Raw genomic sequence first — 21,724 nt, 5'->3', positions numbered from 1 at the left:
TTGTATTATACAATGAAAACTACAAAATATTGCTGAGAGAAATTAAAGAAGATCTAAATCAGATCTAAATCCCCAGGGGTGATTCCTACTAGGGGACACTTGGCACTGTGTGGACAGATTTTTGGTTGTCACAACTTGGAGAGGATGTTGCTCCTAATGGGTAGCAGCCAGGGATGCTGCGAAATATCTTACAATGCATAGGACAGCCCCCATAACTAAAAATTATCTGGGCTCAATAGTGCCAAGGCTGAAAAATTCCCATCTAAATAAATGAAGAGGCATTTCATGTTCTGGATTGGAAGAGTCAATACTGTCATGATGGCAATTCTCCTAAAATTAATCCAACAATTCAACAGTTCAACATAATCCTTGTCAAAATCCCAGCAGGATTTTTTTTTTTTTTTTGAGATGGAGTCTCGGTCTGTTGCCAGGCTGGAGTGCAGTGGCGGATCTCGGTTCACTGCAACCTCCGCCTCCCAGGTTCAAGCAATTCTCCTGCCTCTGCCTCCTGAGTGGCTGGGATTACAGGCGCGCGCCACCATGCCCAGCTAATTTTTGTATTATTAGTAGAGATGGGATTTGACCATGCCGGTCAGGCTGGTCTCAAACTCCTGACCTCGTCATCCGCCTGCCTCGGACTCCCAAAGTGCTGGGATTACAGGCGTGAGCCACTGCGTCCGGCCTAAATTTTTAACAAGAACAAAGTAAGAGGACTTACACTATCAGATTGCTCCCCTCACCTCCCCTCGTCTCCCCTCCCCGCATTGCTCCCCTCCTCTCCTCTTCCCTCCTCTCCCCCCTACCAAATAATTGGGACTCCTAGCAGAAGGGTTACCCCAGCTAAAACCTACTCAACCCAGAAGAATAAGACAAACCAAGGGAGATGCCAATGAAAAACCAGTGGCTATCAGGCATGGAGATGGCAGCCAGCCACTCATACCCCAATGGCAGGCCAACCTGGAAAACTGTCCCCTGTAGGGTTTCCAAGGATGACATCTTGTCCTCCCCCTTGGGTTGGTCCCACTCTTGAAACAACATAAAACCTTAGAACCTAAAGAATACCCTCATACCTTCCCCTACCTTCTTTTCTTTTTGAGACAGGGTCTCGCCATGTCACCCAGGCTGGAGTGCAGTGGCATGATCACAGCTCACTGCAGCCTCGACCTCCTGGGCTCGGGCAGTCCTCTCACCCCAGCCTCTCGAGTAGCTGAGACGACAGGTGTGTGCCACCACACTCAGCTAATTTTTAAATTTTTTGCAGACAGGGTCTTCCTATGTTTCCCAGGCTGAGAAATTGTGATTATGGGTTATGCACAGATTTCTCAGCCGCAACACCAAAAGCATGATCCATAAAAAAAAGATGATAAGGAACTTAACAAACTTTAAAAGGTCTGCACCTCAAAACACATCATTAAGAAAATAATTAGGCCAGGCGCGGTGACTCACGCCTGTGATCCCAGCACTTTGGGAGGCCGAGGCGGGCGGATCACCTGAGGTTGGGAGTTTGAGGCCAGCCTGGCCAACATGGTGAAACCCCGTCTCTACTAATAATACAAAAAATGGCCGGGCGTGGTGGCATGCGCCTGTAATCCCAGCTACTCAGGAGGCTGAGGCAAAAGACTCGCTTGAACCCAGGAGGCGGAGGTTGCAGTGAGCCGAGATCGCGTCACTTCACTCCAACCTGGGCGACAGAGCAAGACTCCGTCTCAGGAAAAAAAAAAAAAAAAGAAAAAGAAAGAAATAGCCGGGCGTGTTGTCGCGCGCCTGTAATCCCAGCCACTCTGGAGGCTGAGGTGGGAGGATCGCTTGAGCCCAGAAATTTGAGGCTGCAGTGAGCTGAGATCGTTCAATTGCACTCCATTGCTGCCCACTGCGCTCCACTGTTGCCCAGGCTGTCCTTGAACTCCTGGCCTCAAGCTATTCTCCCCCGTCAGCTTCCTAAAGAGCTGGGATTACAGGCGCGAGCCACCGCGTAAATGCGCTAATGTATTCAGGGCTTTATAGTAAGCACATAGTTTAGTCCTCGGCAAATGTTAGCAGACGTGGGATGTTTGTCGCTGCGGTGAGCTCTCAGACCGGGGCGTTTCTCCCACACCCAGCTCTGCTCAGTACTCCGGACGCCCGCAGTCGCTATGGTAACGGCCAACGACTTCCGGAAGAAGAACGGCGGGCGGCGAGGGTCATTCCCAGCCGCAACCTGAGTAGGCTGAACAGGGAAGCGCAAAGGGGCAAGTTACCCGTCCTGGCGTTTCTGGGGTTCGCCTCAGTGTTCTCGCAGGCTCGCGCGCTTCTGCATCCCCGTTGCCACCCGGAACCAACTCTTAAGTCCTGGACGCCAGGCCTGAGACAGTGCAGCCATGGACTTCTCCAAGTTCCTGGCAGACGACTTCGACGTGAAGGAGTGGATCAATGCGGCCTTCAGGGCCGGCTCCAAGGAGGCGGCGTCCGGGAAGGCGGATGGCCACGCAGCCACCCTGGTGATGAAGCTGCAGCTGTTCATCCAAGAGGTGAACCACGCCGTGGAGGGTGAGCCGCGCGAGGCCCTGGCCGCGGGACCCTCCCTTGCTCTCGGCCGGGCAGCGGTCACCGAACTTGCGTGGGGCACAGGTGGGCGGGGCACGCATGGACAGCAAATACCCTCGGCGAAAGAGCAAGCCCCGAACTCCTGATCACATCAGCGGGAGTCTCAGCTGGGTGCCGGGCTGTGTTGAACACTTGCTAATTTTGGGTGTTGTTTTTCTTCCTCTGGCTGGGCTATAAGTTTCCTTTTTCTTTTCTTTCTCTTTGTTTTTTCTTTTGAAACAGGGTCTCTCTCGGTTGCCCAGGCTGCAGTGCAGTGGCTCGATCATAGCTCACTGCAGCCTCGAACTCCTGCACTCAAGCGATCCTCTCGCCTCTCGAGTCGCTGGGACTACAGGCGCGAGCCACCATGCCCCGCAAATTTTGTTTAAAAAAAAAAATTGTAGAGATGGGATCTCACTGTGTTGCCAGCCTGGTCTCAAATTCAAATTCCTGGGCACAATGGGTTTTCCAGTCTTGGCCTCCCAAAGTGCTGTGATTATTATACCTGTGAGCCACCACACCTGGCCTCAAGTTTCCTTTTGGAACTTAAAAGAGTGGATCTTATTGCAGTAGTTCTTCTCTAACTCAATAGCAGATCTCTGGGATTTCCTTTTTATTATTATCCATAGGCACTGGAAGACAAGATGGATCTTTTTAAATGCTAGAAGTTTTAACCAGTTCTTAACATGTCTTTGTTGAGGTACCTTCCAGAACGTAAGATACAGCAGCTCCAGTTTCTGTTATGGTGACTTGAATGTCAGGGTCAAGGGCCCAGTGTCAAAGAAAATTGGCTTTGACTTTTTGTAATCTAGGAGCACAAGTCTGTGAGATGTTTATTCAAAGAGTTAAAGAGCCTGTTTTTGTACCAAACAATAAACTGTAAAAAGAAAAAAAAAAGTGGATTTTGAGAGTATGAAGGAATAGCCAACGGATCCTTATATCTGTAAAAAAACATATTATAGTATAGGTGTAAGGGAATGACACAGATCTGGAAAACATTGTTTTAGTGGATTTTATGTCAGCTGAGGAAGATAGGCTGGTCTCAGTGGAGACTTAAACCTTTTTTTTTTTTTTGAGACAGGGTCTCATTCCTCATTCTGCTGCCCAAGCTGAAATGCAATGATACCATCACAGCTCACTGCAGCCTCAAACTCTGGGTTCAAGCAGTCCTCTCGCCTCAGCCTCCCAAGTAACTGGAACTATAGGCATGTGCCACCATGCCTGGCTAATTAAAAAAAAAAATTTTTTTTTAGAGACAAGGTCGCACTATGTTGCCCAGATTGATCTCAAATTTCTGACCTCAAGTGATCCTCCCATCTTGGCTTCCCAAAGCCCTAGGATTACTGGTGTGAGCCACCACGCCTGGCCTAAACCATTTTTTGAGTATAAGTTAAATTATATATATAAAAAAAAAATGCACTGGCAATCATTTCATGTAACTCCTTGACTTGACTTTTATTCAACGTGTGTTGATTCAGTACATACTGTACACAAGTCTGTCTCCTAGGCTCAGATTGAAAGACCAAACAGACTGCTTCCACTGGGAGTGGATGGTCCAAGAGATGTTCCCATTTTTTTTTTTTTTTTTTTTTTTGAGACAAAGTCTCACTCTGTCCCCCTGGCTGGAGTGCAGGGGCGCCATCTCAGCTCACTGCAACCTCCACCTCCTGGGTTCAAGTGATTCTCCTGCCTCAACCTCCTGAGTAGCTGGGATTACAGGCGTGTGCCCCATGCCTGGCTAATTTTTGTATTTTTAGTAGAGACAGGGTTTCATCATGTTGGCCAGGCTGGTCTCGAACTCCTGACCTCAGGTGATCCACCCACCTTGGCCTCCCAAAGTGCTGGGATTACAGACATGAGCCACTGCGCCCGGCCAGTTGTGCCCATTGTTTAAGAAAAGGTAGGGAGGGGGCTTTATTTCACTGCAGATTGTTTTCTTTCTTTTTTTATTTTTTATTTTTTGAGACAGGGTCTAACTTTGTCACCCAGGCTACAGTGCAGTGGTGTGATCAGTGCTCACTGCAGCTTCACCTCTCAGGCTCAAGGAGTTCTCCTGCCTCAGTATCCTGAATAACTGGGACCACAGGCTTGTGCCACCACGCCAGGCTAATTTTTTGATTTTTTGGTAGAGATGGGGGTCTCACTATGTTGTCCAGGCTGGTCTCAAACTCCTGAGCTCAGGTGATCCTCCAGCCTTTGCCTCCTAAAGTGCTGGGATTACAGGCGTGAGCCACCGTGCCCAGCCCATATTCTTTATTGTACCTTGCATCTTTTATTAGTTATTGAGCATCTACTATGCATGTGTCCAGAAATGGGCAGTGGGGACAAAAAGTTTATCTTGCTTGAGCTTGCTGCCTGTGGGGAAGATAGAAACAGTAAATTACAATGAGGGATGGCTTTACTCAGAATAGAATCTGGAGTTGTGAGAGCTGGCAGGAGGGTGCAGTTACGTCTTGTTTAGGAGAATCATAAAGCACTTCCCCTGTGTTAGACCTTGAAGGAAAACTTTGTAAGGCAAAGAGGAAAGGACATTAATAATAATATAATAGCAAATTGGCCGGGCACAGTGGCTCATGCCTGTAATCCCAGCACTTTGGAAGGCCAAGGCGAGTGAATCTCCTGAGGTCAGGAGTTCGAGACCAGCCTGGCCAACATGGTGAAACCCCATCTCTACTAAAAATACAAAATTAGAGGTGGGTGTGGTGACATGCACTGTAGTCCCAGCTACTCGGGAGGCTGAGGCAGAAGAATCACTTGAACCCAGGAGGCAGAAGTTGCAGTGAGCAGAGATCCCGCCACTACACTCCAGCCTGGGTGACAGAGTGAGACTCTGTCTCAAAAATAATAATAATAATGATATAATAGCACATATATGAGGTTTGGTACATGTCAGACACTCTTTTTAGTGCCCTATATGTATTAACTAAGTGATTCTCAAACATGGGTTGCAATACTCTCCTCGCCTCCCTTTATCCTTGTTCCTGCCCTCAGGAACGGGGAATATTTGGAAATTGGTGGGAGGTTTTTTTTTTTTTTTGAGATGGAGTTTCATTCTTGTTACCCAGGATGGAGTGCAATGGCGTGATCTCGGTTCACCGCAACCTCTGGCTCCCAGGTTCAAGCAATTCTCCTGCCTCAGCCTCCCGGGTAGCTGGGTTTACAGGCATGTGCTACCATGCCTGGCTAATTTTGTATTTTTAGTAGAGACAGGGTTTCTCCATTTTGGTCAGGCTGGTCTTGAGCTCCCGACCTCAGGTGATCCGCCCGCCTTGGCCTCCCAAAGTGCTGGGATTACAGGCATGAACCATTGCGCCTGGCCTGTGGGAGCTTTTTTAGTTGTCGTAGTAGTGGGGAATACTGCAGTGACATTCAGACATAGGACATTCAGTGGGAGGACCCAGTGATACTTAATGTCCTGCAGTACTTGGTACAATCCTGCACAATGAAGAATTGTCCTGGCCTAAATGTGAACAGTACCCGCTTTTGGGCATGGTTATCTAATTTAAACCTGACAGTTATCCTTAGAGGTAGGCACAGTTATTATGCCCACTATAGACTTGTAGAAATTGAGGTTGAGAGAAGTTAAGTAACTTGCTCAGCATCATGTTCCTAATGAATGAGAAGCCTGGACTGAACCCAGACAGTTGGCTCCAGGGGCCAGGCCCTTAACCATTATATTTCACTACTTCCTTGGTATTAAAGAGAGAGAGAGAGAGAGTAACATATGCACAGGAGTGTGGCTATAAGAAGGCATAGTCCAGGGAAAGGTGAGAAGTTCAAACAGTGCTGCATGAATATCAATAAACAGTCTGGGTGTGATCTCAGTGCTTTGGGAAGCTGAAGTGGGAGGATTGCTTGAGGCCAGGAGTTCCAGACCAGCAGTTCCAGACCAGCCTAGGCAACATAGCAAGACCCTATCTCTACAAAAAATTAAAAAACTAGCCAGCATGGTGGTTCATGCTTGTAGTCCAGCTACTCGGGAGGATTGCTTGAGCCTAGAAGTTCAAGGCTGCAGTGAGCTAGGATTGCACCACTGCACTCCAATGTGGGGAACAGAGTGAGACAAGATAATTGGTAGTATTATTATTAGAGAATCACACTTTCGTAGGAGAAAAGTAACTGAAGATGAGGCAGATAAATAGATCGGGATCAGCTGGCGAAAGACCTTTCTGGCCAGCCTTAGGAGTTTGGCTTTTATCCCTCAGGCAGCAGGTAGCCTTCATAGGTTTAAAGCTTCATTTATTTTTATGCAAGATGAGACAAGGGCCCAAGTCTGCAATGAGGAAAGGTGATTGTAGCCGTTCAAGCACATGCTGAGGACCCCAAATTGGAGGACCAATTTCTTCATTTAGTCAGTCAACAAATATTTATTGGGCACAAACTCTTTTCTAGGTTCTAAAAATACACTGTTGAAGAAGACCCAGTGTTGGATTGGAGAGGTCCACAGGGGCCACGTTATGCAGGGATTTTATTTATTTATTTATTTATTTATTTATTTATTTATTTATTTATTTATTTATTTATTTTTGAGACGGAGTCTCCCTCTGTCGCCAGGCTAGAGTGCAGTGGCGCAATCTCGACTCACTGCAACCTCCGCCTCCCAGGTTCATATGATTCTCCTGCCTCAGCCTCCCGAGTAGCTGAGTCCATAGCCGTATACCATCACGCCCAGCTAATTTTTGTATTTTTAGTAGAGACAGGGTTTCACCACATTGGCCAGGATGGTCTTGATCTCTTGACCTCGTGATCCGCCTGCCTTGGCCTCCCAAAGTGCTGGGATTACAGGCGTGAGCCACCACACCTGGCCAGGGATTTTATATTTCTTTATTTTTAAGAAACAGGGTCTTGCTCTGTCACCCAGGTTAGAGTGCTATGCAGGGATTTCAGTGTCACATTAAAGAGTTTGATTTTAAGGCTGGGTGCAGTGGCTCATGCCTGTAATCCTAGCACTTTGGGAGGCTGAGGTGGGTGGATCACCAGAGACCAGGAGTTTGAGACTAGCCTGACCTACACAGCAAAACCCGGTCTCTACTAAAAATGTAAAAATTAGTCGGGCATGGTGGTGGACAGTTGTAATCCCAGCTACTTGGGAGGCTGAGGCAGGAGATCACTTGAACCTAGGAGGCAGAGGTTCCAGTGAGCTGAGATTGTGCCACTGCACTCTAGTCTGGGTGACAGAGGGAGACTCTGTCTCAATAAATAAATAAATACAGTTTGAATTTAATTTAAAAATAAGGCATTGTAGGATTTTTAAGCAGCGGAGTAACATGGTTCAGGAGGCTATTGCTGAGGTCCAGAAAAGAGATGACAGTGGCTTCAACTGGGGTGATGGCAGTGAAGATGATGAGTAATGGGTAGATTTAAGATATTTTTAGGCTTGGCATTGTGGCTCACACTTGTAATCCCAGCATTTTGGGAGGCCTAGCCAGGCAGGTCCCTTTAGCCCAGGAGTTTGAGACCAGCCTGGGCAACATGGTGAAACTCTGTCTCTACAAAATATATAAAAATTATTCAGTCCTGGTGGTGTGTGCCTGTAGACCCAGCTACTTGAGAGGCTGAGGTGGGAGGATCACCTGAGACCAGGAGGCTGAGGTTACAATGAGCTGTGATTTCACCACTGCACTCCAGTCTGGGCAACCGAGTGAGACCCTGTCTCAAAAATGATTTTAAAATAGGCCGGACGTGGTGGCTCACGCCTGTATTCCCAGCAGGTGTGGAGTCCAAGGCCGGTGAATCACCTGAGGTCAGGGGTTCAAGACCAGCCTGGCCAACATGGTGAAACCCCGTCTCTACTGAAAATACAAAAAATTAGCTGGGCATGGTGGTGGGCACCTGTAAACCCAGCTACTCAGGAGGCTGAGGCAGGAGAATCGCTTGAACCCGGGAGGCAGAGGTTGCAGTGAGCCAAGATTGCGCCACTGCACTCCAGCCTGGGTGACAGAGCGAAACTCTGTATCAAAAAAAAAAAAAAAAAAAAAAGACCATGGAAAGCAGGCATTGGGGCCAGACCCATCTGAGGCTTAGTTTTAGCTCTGTAAGATCTTGGGCAAGTTACTTTAACCTCTGTGAGTTTTCTTATCAGTAGGAGGTGGCTGCTAATGACCGCCATGGACATTAAGTAATACAATGTATGCAAAACTCCTGGGGCATGCCTCCTTGAAAATGGAGTTATGATTTCACTGGTGATTGCAAGTTGGTGTTGGGACAGGTTGATTGTTGATTCCTTGTGAAATCAAAGGCCCTTTCCCATCAGTCTGGGGACGTGATCCTGGCAGAGGCCACCTCACTGCCCATCTCCTCTCCTGCCCCGTATTTTCTGCAGGCTCCAAAAACCGTTTGATTGGTCGTGCGTTTCCTTTCTGTTGTCTGATTTGCTTCCTATTTTTTACTGGTGACTGGTCCAACTTTCACCTTTTGTGGCTATCGTTGTTCTTGATTTTTTTTTTTTTTTAACTACAGAAACAAGTCACCAAGCTCTCCAGAACATGCCCAAAGTGCTCCGTGATGTCGAAGCCCTAAAACAGGAGGCAACTTTCCTGAAAGAACAGATGATTCTTGTCAAGGAGGACATTAAAAAATTTGAACAGGATACATCTCAATCCATGCAGGTATTTTGGCTCTTGTCGTAAATGATGATTCTTGTTTTGGGAAGGTGGTCACTCTCGTAAGGGGTTTAGAACAGCACGGTGTTTTGGGAGGCCAGCCATCACTCAAGATTCTGCCCAGCACTCAAACTATGCTCTTTTTTTTTTTTTTGAGACAGAGTCTCGCTCTGTTGCTGGAGTGCAGGCTGCAGTACAGTGGCATGATCTCAGCTCACGGCAACCTCCACCTCCCAGGTTCAAGCGATTCTCGTGCCTCAGCCTTCTGAGTAGCTGGGGTCACAGACGTACAACACCATGCCCGGCTGATTTTTGTATTTTTAGTAGAGACAAGGTTTCACCATGTTGCCCAGGCTGGTCTCGAACTCCTGGTCTCAAGTGATCCTCCCATCTCGGCCTCCCAAAGTGCTGGGATTACAGGTGTGAGCCACTGTGCCCAGCCCCCCGAAACTATGCTTTTGCTTGGGTCTTTCAGCTGATTCATCTCTTCAGCACTGCTGAATAAATTTAGCCAGATGATTGGTGTTTTGGGAGACAGAAGCTCCCTAAAGACAGGAGCAAGCCACCATATTTACATTTCAAGTCCCTGGTGACAGATGGAGAAAAAGGACCTACGCCTTCATTTTTCACCCCTCACGTCTCTTTCAGGTGTTGGTAGAAATTGACCAGGTGAAGTCCAGAATGCAACTTGCTGCCGAATCTCTTCAGGAAGCAGATAAGTGGAGCACATTGAGCGCCGATATTGAGGAGACATTTAAGACTCAGGTAGGTTTCTTGTTTAGGGGATGTTATGAAAGGTATTTAAGCAAGAACATGAAGTTTGGAGAAAGCAAAAGAGATAGCAAAGTTGATAGCCAATAGCAGGATTCAGAAACCTTCAGACTCAGGGTGGGGAAGATCTGAAGCTGTTCGGTGTGTTTCCAGCCTCTTTAGCCTGCACCCTCTGTGTGACTGAAGCCTCTTAGTCACAGAGTGAGTTCAAGAGAAGCCACGATAAAGATGTACAGGCACCAGGCACCGTGGCTCATGCCTGGAATCCCAGCTCTTTGGGATGCTGAGGTGAGAGGATCACTTGAGGCCAGGAGTTTGAAACCAGCCTGGGCAACATGAGACCCCCATCTCTACAAAAAATTAAAAAATTAGCCAGGTGTGGTGCTGCACACTTGTAGTTCCAGCTACTCAGGAAGCTGAGGCGGGAGGATCTCTTGAGCCCAGGAGCTGAAGGCTACAGTAAACTATGATCATATCACTGTGCTGAGGGACAGAGCAAGACCCTGTCTCAAAAAAAAAAAAAAAAAGAAAAGAAAAAAAGAAAAACCAGCACAGGCAGAGAAGATTGGGGGTAAATGAATGAGAGGGTGGAACATGGGGATGGAGGAGCCGTATATACCATGGGGACTTGGTGGGTTATTGACCCCTTCTGAGGCTGCAAAGTGTGGAAAATAGTAACATTTTCCACCTGGGATGTAAGGATGAAGTAAGATGATGTCTTATGAAGAACTCTTACTCAATTGTAAAGCAAAATGAATGATTTATCAGTCAATTTTTTAAAAAAGTTACAAATGCACATAGGAACAAATTTATTACACAGGAATAAACTGCAAAAAATAAGTTTTTTTCCTAACCCTGACCCCCACCTTAGTCCTCTAATTTTTCTTTTTTTTTTTTTCTTTTGAAATGGGGTCTCATTCTGAAGCCCAGGCTGGAGTACAGTGGCGTGATACCTCCACTTCCCAGGTTCAAGTGATTCTCCTGCCTCAGCCTCCTGAGTACCTGGGATTATAGGCGTGCACTACCATGCCCGGCTAATTTTTGTATTTTTAGTAGAGATGGGGTTTCACCATGTTGGCCAGGCTGGTCTTGAACTGCTGACCTCAGGTGATCTGCCCTCCTTGGCCTCCCAAAGTGCAGGGATTACAGGGGTGAGTCACAATGCCCGGCCAGGGGCTAATTTTTCTTGTACAGACAAGCCCTGTTATCAGCTTTATGCCCATCCTTCCAGATACACACATACGTATTTATGTTCCCTGCCCCTTTTTTTCCTCACAAAGCTCATTGTGGACACTGCTTTGCACTTTATTTTTTCACTCAACAATCTATCTTTTATTTATTTATTTATTTATTTATTTATTTATTTATTTATTTATTTATTTTTGAGACAGAGTCTTGCTCTGTCGCCCAGGCCGGAGTCCAGTGGCATGATCTCAGCTCACTGCAAACCTCTGCCTCCTGGGTTCAAGCGATTCTCTTGCCTCAGCCTCCCAAGTAGCTGGGATTACAGGTGGGCGCCACCATGCCCGGCTAATTTTTGTATTTTTAGTAGAGACAGGGTTTCACCATGTTGGCCAGGCTGGTTGCAAACTCCTGAGCTCAGGTGATCCTTCAGCCTCATCCTCCCAAAGTGCTGTGATTACGGGGGCGTGAGCTACCCCGCCCGGCTGCCTGGCCAATTTCTTAAAATGTTTTGTAAAGACAAGGTCTTGCTATATTGGTCAGGCTGGTCTTGAACTCCTGGCCTCATGCAATCCTCCTGCCTCAGCCTCTGAAAATGCTGGGATTTATAGGTATAAGCCATTGTGCCCAGCCTGGATGTGAATATTTTTAAAACTCTTAGCACATATTGCTAAATTGCCTTCCAGAAAGACAGTATAAATTTAAATTTATGATACCAGACAGATTGTCTTTTTTCTTTGTACCCTCACCAACAATAGCTATTATAATTTTTCAGACACTTTTCCAATTTGTTAGGAGGAAAATGACACTTTCTTGTTTTAATTTAATTTGCATTTATTTGAGTACAGTTTTTTTTTTTTTTTTGAGACAGGGTCTTTCTCTGTTGCCCAGGCTGGAGTGCAGTAGTGCCATCTTGGCTAACTGCAGTCTCCACCTTCCAGGCTCAAGTTATCCTCCTGCCTTAGCTTCTGAGTAGCTGGGACTACAGGTGCGCATGACCACAGCCAGCTAATTTTTACTATTTGTAGAGACTGGATCTTGCCATGTTAACCAGGCTGGTCTTGAACTCCTGGCTTCAAGGGATCCTCCTGCCTGGATCTCCCAAAGTGCTGGGATTACAGGCATGAACCACCACCATGCCCAGCCCCATTTTCTTACTTAATGAGTTGCCTTTTCATGTATTTTATCTATTCCCAATTGAGGCAGTAGGGATCTTTTAAAATAAATATTCTCTATTCTGGTCTTTTCTAGGACATAGCTGTGATTTCTGCCAAGCTAACAGGTATGCAGAACAGCTTAATGATGCTTGTTGATACACCAGACTACTCAGAAAAGTGTGTGCACTTGGAGGCACTGAAGAACAGGCTGGAGGCCCTAGCCAGTCCGCAGATTGTAGCGGCGTTCACCTCTCAGGCTGTAGGTGAGTGCTAGCTGCTTCTCATCTCTGTGTATATCTCTCTATAAAGATAAGGCCTTGTAAGTCTTCAGTTTTTAGAATGTCTTAATGGCGATTGAATTATATAGATTAGAAGGAACTCTGTAATTTTTTTTTTTTTTTTTTTTGAGACGGAGTCTTTCTCTGTCACCGAGGCTGGAGTGTAGTGGCGTGATCTTGGCTCACTGCAACCTCCGCCTCCTGGGTTCAAGTGATTCTTGTGCCTCAGCCTCCTGAGTAGCTGGGATTACAGGCATGTGCCACCACGCCTGGGTAATTTTTGTATTTTGAATAGAAACGGGCTTTCACCATGTTGGCTGGGCTGGTCTCAAACTCCTGACCTCAGGTGATCCACTCGCCTCGGCCTCCCAAAGTGCTGGGATTAACAGACGTGAGCCACCACACCCGGCCAGGAGTGTCTTTCTATTGCTTTTATGTGTAGAAAGCAATAACTGCTTTTGGAATTCTTGGGTCACACGCTTTCTCCTTCAGAATTCTTCATTGTCTCTGCCATCTATATTTATTTTTCTTTTCCCCCAGAATGTCTCACAAAACAGCCAAATATACCTCTGTAAAGACAAAAGGTGAAATGCTACTTCTGTGAATTCTGTTTTCTAGTGCGAATGCATTTCCCTCTGTATTCTGATAAGTATGAGATTGGCCTGCTTCTTCTTCCTATTTTTTTTTTTTTTTTTGTAGGTAGCTTGTTTCTTTTCCCTGAATAGTTATAACAGGGACTGACAAACATTTCCTGTAAAGGGCCAGATCATAAATATTAGGATTTGGGGGCCATATGGTCTCTCTCACAGATACCTCTGCAGTTGTGGCACAAAAGGCCACTCATAAATGGATGGGCTTTTGCTGTATGCCAGTAAACTTTTTTTGTTTTTTTCAAGACGAAGTCTCGCTGTGTTCCCCAGGCTGGAGTGCAGTGGTGCGACCTCCACCTCCCAGGCTCAAGCGATTTTCTTGTCTCAGTCTCTTGAGTAGCTGGGACTACAGACGTGCGCCACCACACCTGGCTAATTTTTATATTTTCAGTAGAGATGGGGTTTCACCATGTCGTCCAGGCTGGTCTTGAACTCCTGATCTCAAGTGATCTGCCCACCTCGGCCTCCCAAAGTGTTGGGATTAGAGGCGTGAGCCACCATGCCTGGCCAAGTAAAACTTTATTTACAAAAACAGATGGCAGTTTGGCCTGCTGGCGCATAGTTTGCCAAATTATGGCTTCTTTTACCTTGTAGTTTAGTAACTTCTCTAGGTTCTTTTTCAGTTTTGAAAATTTTTAACTTTTCCAGGACCCAGCGTCAGCCCTTTTCACCTACCAATTCATATCTTCATTTACAGAAAATCGCCTTCCTTAAAATTTTTTTTTTCTGTTTTATTTGTTCTCTTTTCTGTCTTTGAGAACATCAACTATCTGTTCAATAGCTCTCCTTTTTCCCTCTCCATATATATCATATTTTCTCTGGTCTCTTTTGGATGTTTGCCTGCTCCCTCTCAGTCCCCTCCTGCCATGTGTGGTTTTTCTAAAGCTTGTTTTTCATTTGTCTGATGGGGTTTTCTGAAGTATCTGTTCTGGAGCATATATGCAGGGCAGTGTGAATCCATGACTCTGGTTTGCAGTCCTCAAACTTCACCCAAATAAACTCTCTACTTATTTAAAAAAATAAAGTATCTGTTCTTGGCCGGGTACAGTGGCTCATGCCTGTAATCCCAGCACTTTGGGAGGTCAAGGCGGGAGGGTCGCCTGAGCCCAGGTGTTTGAGACAAGCCTAGGTATCATAGCAAGACCCTGTCTCTACAAAAAATAAAAAATTAGCCAGGCATGGTGGTACACACTTGTAGTGTCAGCTGCTGAGGAGGTTGGGGCAGAAGGATTGCTTGAGCCCAGGAGTGACAGAGTGAGACCTTGTCTCAAAAAAAAAAAAAAATAGGTTTTGTTATCTTTGTTCTTCTAGTTAATTTTTTTATTATGTCATGGTTTACTTCCTAATTTTTTTCCTTAGCTCTGCCAACCTCCCTTTATATCTCATTGTAATACCTTAGATTCTTTTTTTTTTTTTGAGACGGAGTCTCCTTCTGTCACCCAGGGTGGAGTGCAGTGGCATGATCTCTGCCTCCTGGGTTCGAGCGATTCTCCTGCCTTACCTCCCGAGTAGCTGGGATTACAGGCATGCGCTACCACACCTGGCTAATTTTTTTTTTTTTTTTTTTGAGACGGAGTCTCACTCTGTCGCCCAGGCTGGAGTGCAGTGGCACGATCTCGGCTCACTGCAAGCTCCGCCTCCCGGGTTCACGCCATTCTTCTGCCTCAGCCTCTCCAAGTAGCTGGGACTACAGGCGCCCGCCACCACGCCCGGCTAATTTTTTTTTTTTTTTTGGTTTTTTTAGTAGAGACAGGGTTTCACCGTGGTCTCGATCTCCTGACCTCGTGATCTGCCCGCCTAGGCCTCCCAAAGTGCTGGGATTACAAGCGTGAGCCACCACACCCGGCCTAATTTTTTGTATTTTTAGTGGAGATGGGATTTCACCATGTTGGCCAGGCTGGTCTTGAACTCCTGACCTCAGGTGATCTGCCTGCCTTGGCCTCCCAAAGTGCAGGTATTACAGGTGTGAGCCACCATGCCCAGCCTATTTTTTTTTTTTTGTAGATGGGGTCTTGATATATTGCCCAGGTTGGTCTTGAACTCCTGGCCTAAAGTGATCCTCACACCTCAGCCTCCCGAAGCCTTAGATCCTATTAAAGAAAGGATATGTAATTTCTTTGAGAGTGTGAAGCAATTATTGCCTAAAATTTTCTTCTCTTTCTTAGGGAAAATCTTTGGAAGTGTTCTTTTTTAGAAAAAAATTTAAAAAATTGTGGCAAAATACACGTAACAAAATCTACCATTTTAATAATTTTTAAGTGTGCATTTCAGTGGCATTAAGTACATTCACATTGCTGTGCAAACATCACCACCATCCGTCTCCAGAACCTTTTTCTTTCTGAACTGAAATTTCATACCCATTAAACAGCAACTGTCCATTCCTCCTACCCTCACCTGCCAGCAATCATCATTCTACCTTTGTCCCTATGAATTTGACTACTCTACATGCCTCCTATAATGGATTCACATAGTATTTTTCCTTTTATGGCTTAGCATAACATCTTCAAGTCTCATCCATGGTGTAGCATGTGTCAGAATTTCCTTTCTTCTTAAGGCTGAATAATATTCCATCTCATATATTACCACATTTTCTCTATCTATTCATCTGTTGATGGACATTTAGGTTATTTCTACCTTTTGGCTATTGTGAAGGATGCTAGAATGATCACGGGTGTGCAAGTGTCTGTTTGAGTTCCGGCTTTCAATTCCTTTAGGGATCTACTCAGAAGTGGAATTGCTGGATCATATGCTTATCTTTTTTTCTTTTTTTTGGAGACACAGTTTAACTCTGTTGCCTAGGCTGGAGTGCAGTGGCATGATCTCGGCTCACTGTGACCTCTGCCACCCAGATTCAAGTGATTCTTGTGCCTCAGCCTCCCGAGTAGCTGGGATTAAAGGTGTGCACCACCACACCTAGCTAATTTTTGTATGTTTAGTAGAGATGGGGTTTCACCATGTTGGCCAGGCTGGTCTCGAACTCCTGGCCTCAAGTGATCCGCCCATCTTGGCCTTCCAAAGTGCTGGGATTACAGGTGTGAGCCACCACACCCAGCCATATGGTAATCTGATGTTTAATTTTTTGAGGAACTGTTATACCGTTCTCCATAGTGGCTGCACCATTTTACACTACCACCAGCAATGCACAAGGGTTCCAATTTCTCCACACCTTTCCAACCCTTGTCGATTTTTGTTTTTTTGGATCATAGCCATACTAATGAGTAGGAACTGGTATCTTATGGTTTTGATTTTCATTCCTCTAATGATTAATGATATTGAGTGTATTTTCATTTGCTTATTGACTATTTGTATATTGCTGGAAAAATGTCTATTCAAATCCTTTCCCCATTTTTGTTTTGTTTTGTTGTTTTTTGAGACAGGGTCTTGCACTGTCACCCAGGCTGGAATGCAGTGGTGCAATCATGGCTCACCACAGCCTTGACCTCCCAAGCTCAAGTGATCCTCCCACCGCAGCCTCCCAAGTAGCTGGGACTACAGGTGTGCACTGCCACACCCAGCTAATTTTTTGTTTTTTGTAGAGATAGGGTCTTGCTATGCTGCTCAGGCTGATCTTAAACTCCCGGACTCAAACAATCCTCCCTCCTCAGCCTCTCAAAGTCCTGAGATTACAGGTATGAGCCAGGGTGCCTGGCCCTTTACCCAATTTTATATTGGGTTATTTGGTTTTTTGCTGGTGAGTTGTAGAAATTCTTCATATATTCTGGATATTATTCTTTTACTGAATATATCTTGCAGATATTTTCTCCCATTCCATGGATTGTCTTTTCATTCTATTATTGATGAAATCTTTTGATGCCTAAGTTTTTAATTTTTTTTTTTTTTTTTTTTGAGACAGAGTCTTGCCCTGTCTCTAGGCTGGAGTGCACTGGCTTGATCTCGGCTCACTGCAACCTCTGCCTCCTGGGTTCAAGCAATTCTCCTGCCTCAGCTTCCCGAGTAGCTGGGACTACAGGCTTGTGCCACCACGCCCAGCTAATTTTTGTATTTTTAGTAGAGATGGAGTTTCTCCATGTTGGCCAGGATGGTGTCAATCTCTTGACCTCGTGATCCACCTGCCTCAGCCTCCCCAAGTGCTGGGATTACAGGCGTGAACCACCGTGCCCGGCCCCAAGTTTTTAATTTTGTTGTAGTCTAATTTATTGAGTGCATAGGTACCGTGGTGGAGTTTTCTTTGTTTCTGCTGATTCATGTTTGTGTGTGATAGTGCTTTTGTTCTGGGCCTGGTATTTACTGAAAAATAGTGGAATTTCCTTGGAAACCCCTCCTTGTTTAAGAGAGCTTTCCTTTAGCCCTTGATTGAAAGTTTACACTCTCCACTGTGCTCTTCAGTTACCTAGAGAGAATGGCCTCAGTACTCATCTCCAGCCCTCTAATTCCCTCTCTTCCCCATTTGTTAATTCTTTGAGTCTTTTCTTCATTCACAGGATTCTAAGGCTGGAGCTGGGGGGTTGGAAAGTTGCCATCTAGGAGCTTCATTCCTCACATTCTCTCATGAATTTGTGGCTACTACAGAGCTCACTTTTCTGGTTGGGGTTACATCCAGTTATGTGGGGTTGGGGGAGTGGGAGTGGGGATGGAGAGGTGGTGGCTCCATGCATTTAAGGTTTTTTGTTTGTTTCCTTCTGAGTGAGCTGGCTACTGGGAGCTGGTGTTGGATTTGAGTGATGCCTGATGGTTCAGCATCATGGGTTTGGTTTTGGAGATAAGCAGTTTTTGACAGTTTTCGTGCACAAATTTGAATCAGGCTTGACTCTAGGCAGGACACGGATTCAGAAGGCGAAAATGGCGCTTTTGAGCCCCGTAGGCCGCCGCCTCTGCTGGGCCGCGGTGGAAACAGCCCTCCCTCCCATGCCTGGCCCAAGCCCCCTTGGCCCCCGGTCTTTGGCCCTTTGTACTGTTCTGCGCCACACTTAGCGCCCAGACTTTTACCAGCTTCCCCACCCATTGTGGCCCAAAGTGCTTGGATATCTGGTTGGGATTCTCTGAAGTATGTAGTACAGATATTTTCCTGGCTTCAACGCAGATGAAACGATGCTTTTCTTTTGGTGCTTAATCTTAATTTTGGCGAGTATCAGGAAGGGTTCCCCTGCCCCACAGGTAATGTGCTGTTTATAATCAGCCATGATTCCTAGAAGGCTGAGGTAGTTCTTTATCTAACAGTTTTTACTTTTTATTTTTTTCGAGACGGAGTCTACACTCTGTTGTCCAGGCTGGACTGCAGTGGTGTGATCTCGGCTCACAGCAACCTCCACCTTCCAGGTTCAAGCTCCTCAGCCTCTGGAGTAACTGGGATTACAGGTGTGCGCCACCACGCCCGGTTAATTTTTTATATTTTTAGTAGAGGTGGGGTTTCACCAAATTGGCCAGGCTGGTCTCGAGCTCCTGACGCCAGGTGATCCACCCACTTCAGCCTCCCAAAGTACTGGGATTATAGTCGTGAGCCACCTCACCCGGCCTAGCTAACAGTTTTTAAAGGGAGTTTTCTGATAAATTTGTTCATCCCCAACATGTTCCCCTTTTCCATCTCTCTCCTAAAATGACAATGTGGGTATAGCCAAGTATACATGCCCAGTTCATTTTATATAACCACTGAATTCAGCTGATACACTGAAGCAACTTTTTATAGAATTTTTTTTTAAATTTTATTATTATTATACTTTAAGTTTTAGGGTACACGTGCACAATGTGCAGGTTTGTTACATATGTATACATGTGCCATGTTGGTGTGCTGCACCCATTAACTCGTCATTTAGCATTAGGTATATCTCCTAATGCTATCCCTCCCCCCTCCCCCAACCCCACAACAGTCCCCGGAGTGTGATGTTCCCCTTCCTGTGTCCATGTGTACTCATTGTTCAGTTCCTACTTATGAGTGAGAACATGCGGTGTTTGGTTTTTTGTCCTTGCGATAGTTTGCTGAGAATGATGGTTTCCAGTTTCATCCATGTCCCTACAAAGGACATGAACTCATCATTTTTTATGGCTGCATAGTATTCCATGGTGTATATGTGCCACATTTTCTTAATCCAATCTGTCGTTGCTGGACATTTACATTGGTTCCAAGTCTTTGCTATTGTGAATAGTGCCGCTATAAACATACGTGTGCATGTGTGTTTAGAATTATTTTAATTAATTTTTTTGCTTCTCACTGGTCAAACCCAGTTTATAGAATTTTGTTTTTTTGAGCTAGAATCTTGCTCTGTCACCCAGGCTGAAGTGCAGTGATGTGATCACAGTTGACTGCAGCCTTGTCCTCCCAGGCTCAAGTGATACTCCCAGCTCAGCCTCCTGGGGTTTACAGGTGCACACCACGCCCAGCTAATTTTTTCTATTTTTTTGTAGAGGGGTCCTGTGTTGCCTAGGACATTTTTGAACTCCTGGGCTCAAACAGTCCTCCCACCTCAACCTCCCAAAATGCTGGGATTACAGGTGTGAGCCACCACACCCGGCCTATGGAATAATTTTAAATGTAACAGGAAGATTCATTTATTTAAGTGTTCTTATGAAAATAATAAGCATTTTAAAGGCAAATATTCATTTTCTAACTCATGGATTTCTGCCCATTAAGTCAAGTTCCACTGGCAGGTCTCCAGCGCGTAGCTGGGTGTCCCACAGCAGTTGCTGTTACAACATTTCCTTCTCAGCAGTTTATTGGGCTTCCCAGAAGTGAAGGGGAACAGAGCAAATATAAGAAGTTTGGAGACCTGTTAGCTCAAGGCTTTTTTTTTTTTTTTCCTTCCTTTTGATGTAATTCTAAGGCTGTGGCATGTACGTTTTGGCCAGAAGGGGGCGGACGGGAGCCAGAGGTGGCGCTGCTGTGCACACTATTCAGAGACTGCACTGAAACCCACCTTCCTGGCTGTCCAGTGGTGAGCCTGGAAGCAAGTGCTTTGCCCAGTCATTTGCTCTGCCCTTAGGGAAATGTGTAAAAAACTACTTGATATTAAGCCCATAACTTGGGTCTTAGAATCCATTGTTATGTGTGGAATGCTAATAGTTACCAAGTTATTTGATTTTACGTTTTGTTTTTTTGTTTTGCTTTGTTTTAGACGGAGTCTTGCTCTGTCGGCCAGGCTGGAGTGCAGTGGCGCAATCTTGGCTCACTGCAACCTCTGCCTTCTGGGTCCAACCAATTCTCCTGCCTCAGCCTCCCAAGGAGCTGGGATTACAGGTGTGCACCACCACGCTCAGCTAATTTTTGTTTTTTTTTTAGTAGAGATGGAGTTTCGCCATGTTGGCCAGGCTGGTCTCGAACTCCTGACCTCAGGTGATCCGCCTGCCTTAGCCTCCCAAAGTCCTGGGATTACAGACATGAGCTACTGCGACCGGCCCAAACTATTTACTTACTCCTCAAACCACCAGATATGTTGACATATAGAAGTTCAGTGTGTTTGCTTTTTTAAAGTTCCCATCTGGTATAATCGAAGTAGGAATTTTCAAAGACATAACTAACCTCTCAATATCATGTTAAAATATGAATTCTGTGAGGAACAGTGGGGAATACCTTGCAGTATCTGGTTTTCAAGTCATGCTTATTTTTCAAATTTATGATCCTCATGCATGAGTTAATTCAGTATCTAGGCAGGAACTTGTGAATACTAGCTTCCATACATCCACCTTCATCTTGGTGACTTTTGTCTCATGTCTACACCAGAAAGGCTGGTAACAGTATATATACATTGTATGTTCTTTAGATCAGTCCAAAGTGTTTGTGAAGGTGTTTACTGAAATTGACCGGATGCCCCAGCTCCTGGCCTACTACTACAAGTGTCACAAGGTAAGAAGCTGTGCGCGATGACAGTTGTGCAGTTTTGGAATGCTCATAACTCTGGGTCACAGAATTGCAGGTTCATAATTGAGAAGGTAAGAACATTTGTCTCCTTGCCCTCTGGCTGTTTTTCTCTTAGTTAGCCAGTAGGGGGTGCTCTTGGTCTAGCATATGGATTTGTTTAATTGCCAGTTGGAAAAAGAGTTATCCGTTTTCATTCTCTTTTCTGTTTACAGCTGGATTCATTATAGATTTGAAATGTTGTTTTAATTTATTCTCATTTTTGTCTTTTAAGGGAGATTTATGTCTTAAGCTTTATTACACCCTCAGGAAGCAGTAAGAATTTCTCTTTTTTTCTTTAGAGATAGGGTTTCACTATTTTGCCCAGCCTGGAGTGCGGTGGCTATTCACAGATGCGATCATGGTGCACTACAGCCTCGAACTCCTGGGCTCAAGTGATCCTCCTGTCTCAGCCCTGTGAGGAGTTGAGACTACAGGCGCGTTGCCACTCCACCTGGCTTGGAATTTTATGTTTTCTAGGTTTGCTGAAGTTAGATTGCCAAAAAACTTGACAGCTTCCTGAACTGACCTTAATTCCTTCAAGTCCAGTGCTCTGTGCCTTTTAAGCAGTGATGTTAGGACATGAAGCTTAAACACACATGTCTGCCCTCTCTTGCCCCGAGGTCTATTCAGAAGAGTGATGGAGTGCCAAGTGGTTGCACATTACATACTTTTA

General features: G+C 45.5%; 1 protein-coding gene across 3 annotated transcripts in view; it reads left to right on the top strand.

Annotated features, from left to right (window-relative positions):
- Positions 1-2,166: 2,166 nt before the first annotated feature.
- COG7 (component of oligomeric golgi complex 7) overlaps positions 2,167-21,724 on the top strand; it is a 65,031-nt gene continuing 45,473 nt past the window's right edge. For 2 of the 3 annotated variants that reach the window (XM_032157113.2, XM_032157114.2), the window contains exons 1-5: positions 2,167-2,526; positions 9,022-9,170; positions 9,813-9,929; positions 12,369-12,537; positions 20,915-20,997. In XM_032157113.2, the coding sequence (XP_032013004.1) occupies positions 2,358-2,526; positions 9,022-9,170; positions 9,813-9,929; positions 12,369-12,537; positions 20,915-20,997 (687 nt within the window). In that variant the 5' untranslated portion in view covers positions 2,167-2,357. The remainder of the gene's footprint in view (positions 2,527-9,021; positions 9,171-9,812; positions 9,930-12,368; positions 12,538-20,914; positions 20,998-21,724) is intronic. The other variant, XM_032157115.2, reaches the window with a different exon arrangement.

This window comes from Hylobates moloch, unplaced genomic scaffold (genome assembly GCF_009828535.3).
Source record: "Hylobates moloch isolate HMO894 unplaced genomic scaffold, HMol_V3 SCAFFOLD_6, whole genome shotgun sequence".
Classification (NCBI taxonomy): domain Eukaryota; kingdom Metazoa; phylum Chordata; class Mammalia; order Primates; family Hylobatidae; genus Hylobates; species Hylobates moloch.
The sequence above is the reverse complement of the archived record's forward strand: the minus strand, read 5'-3'. Positions and strand labels throughout refer to the sequence as shown.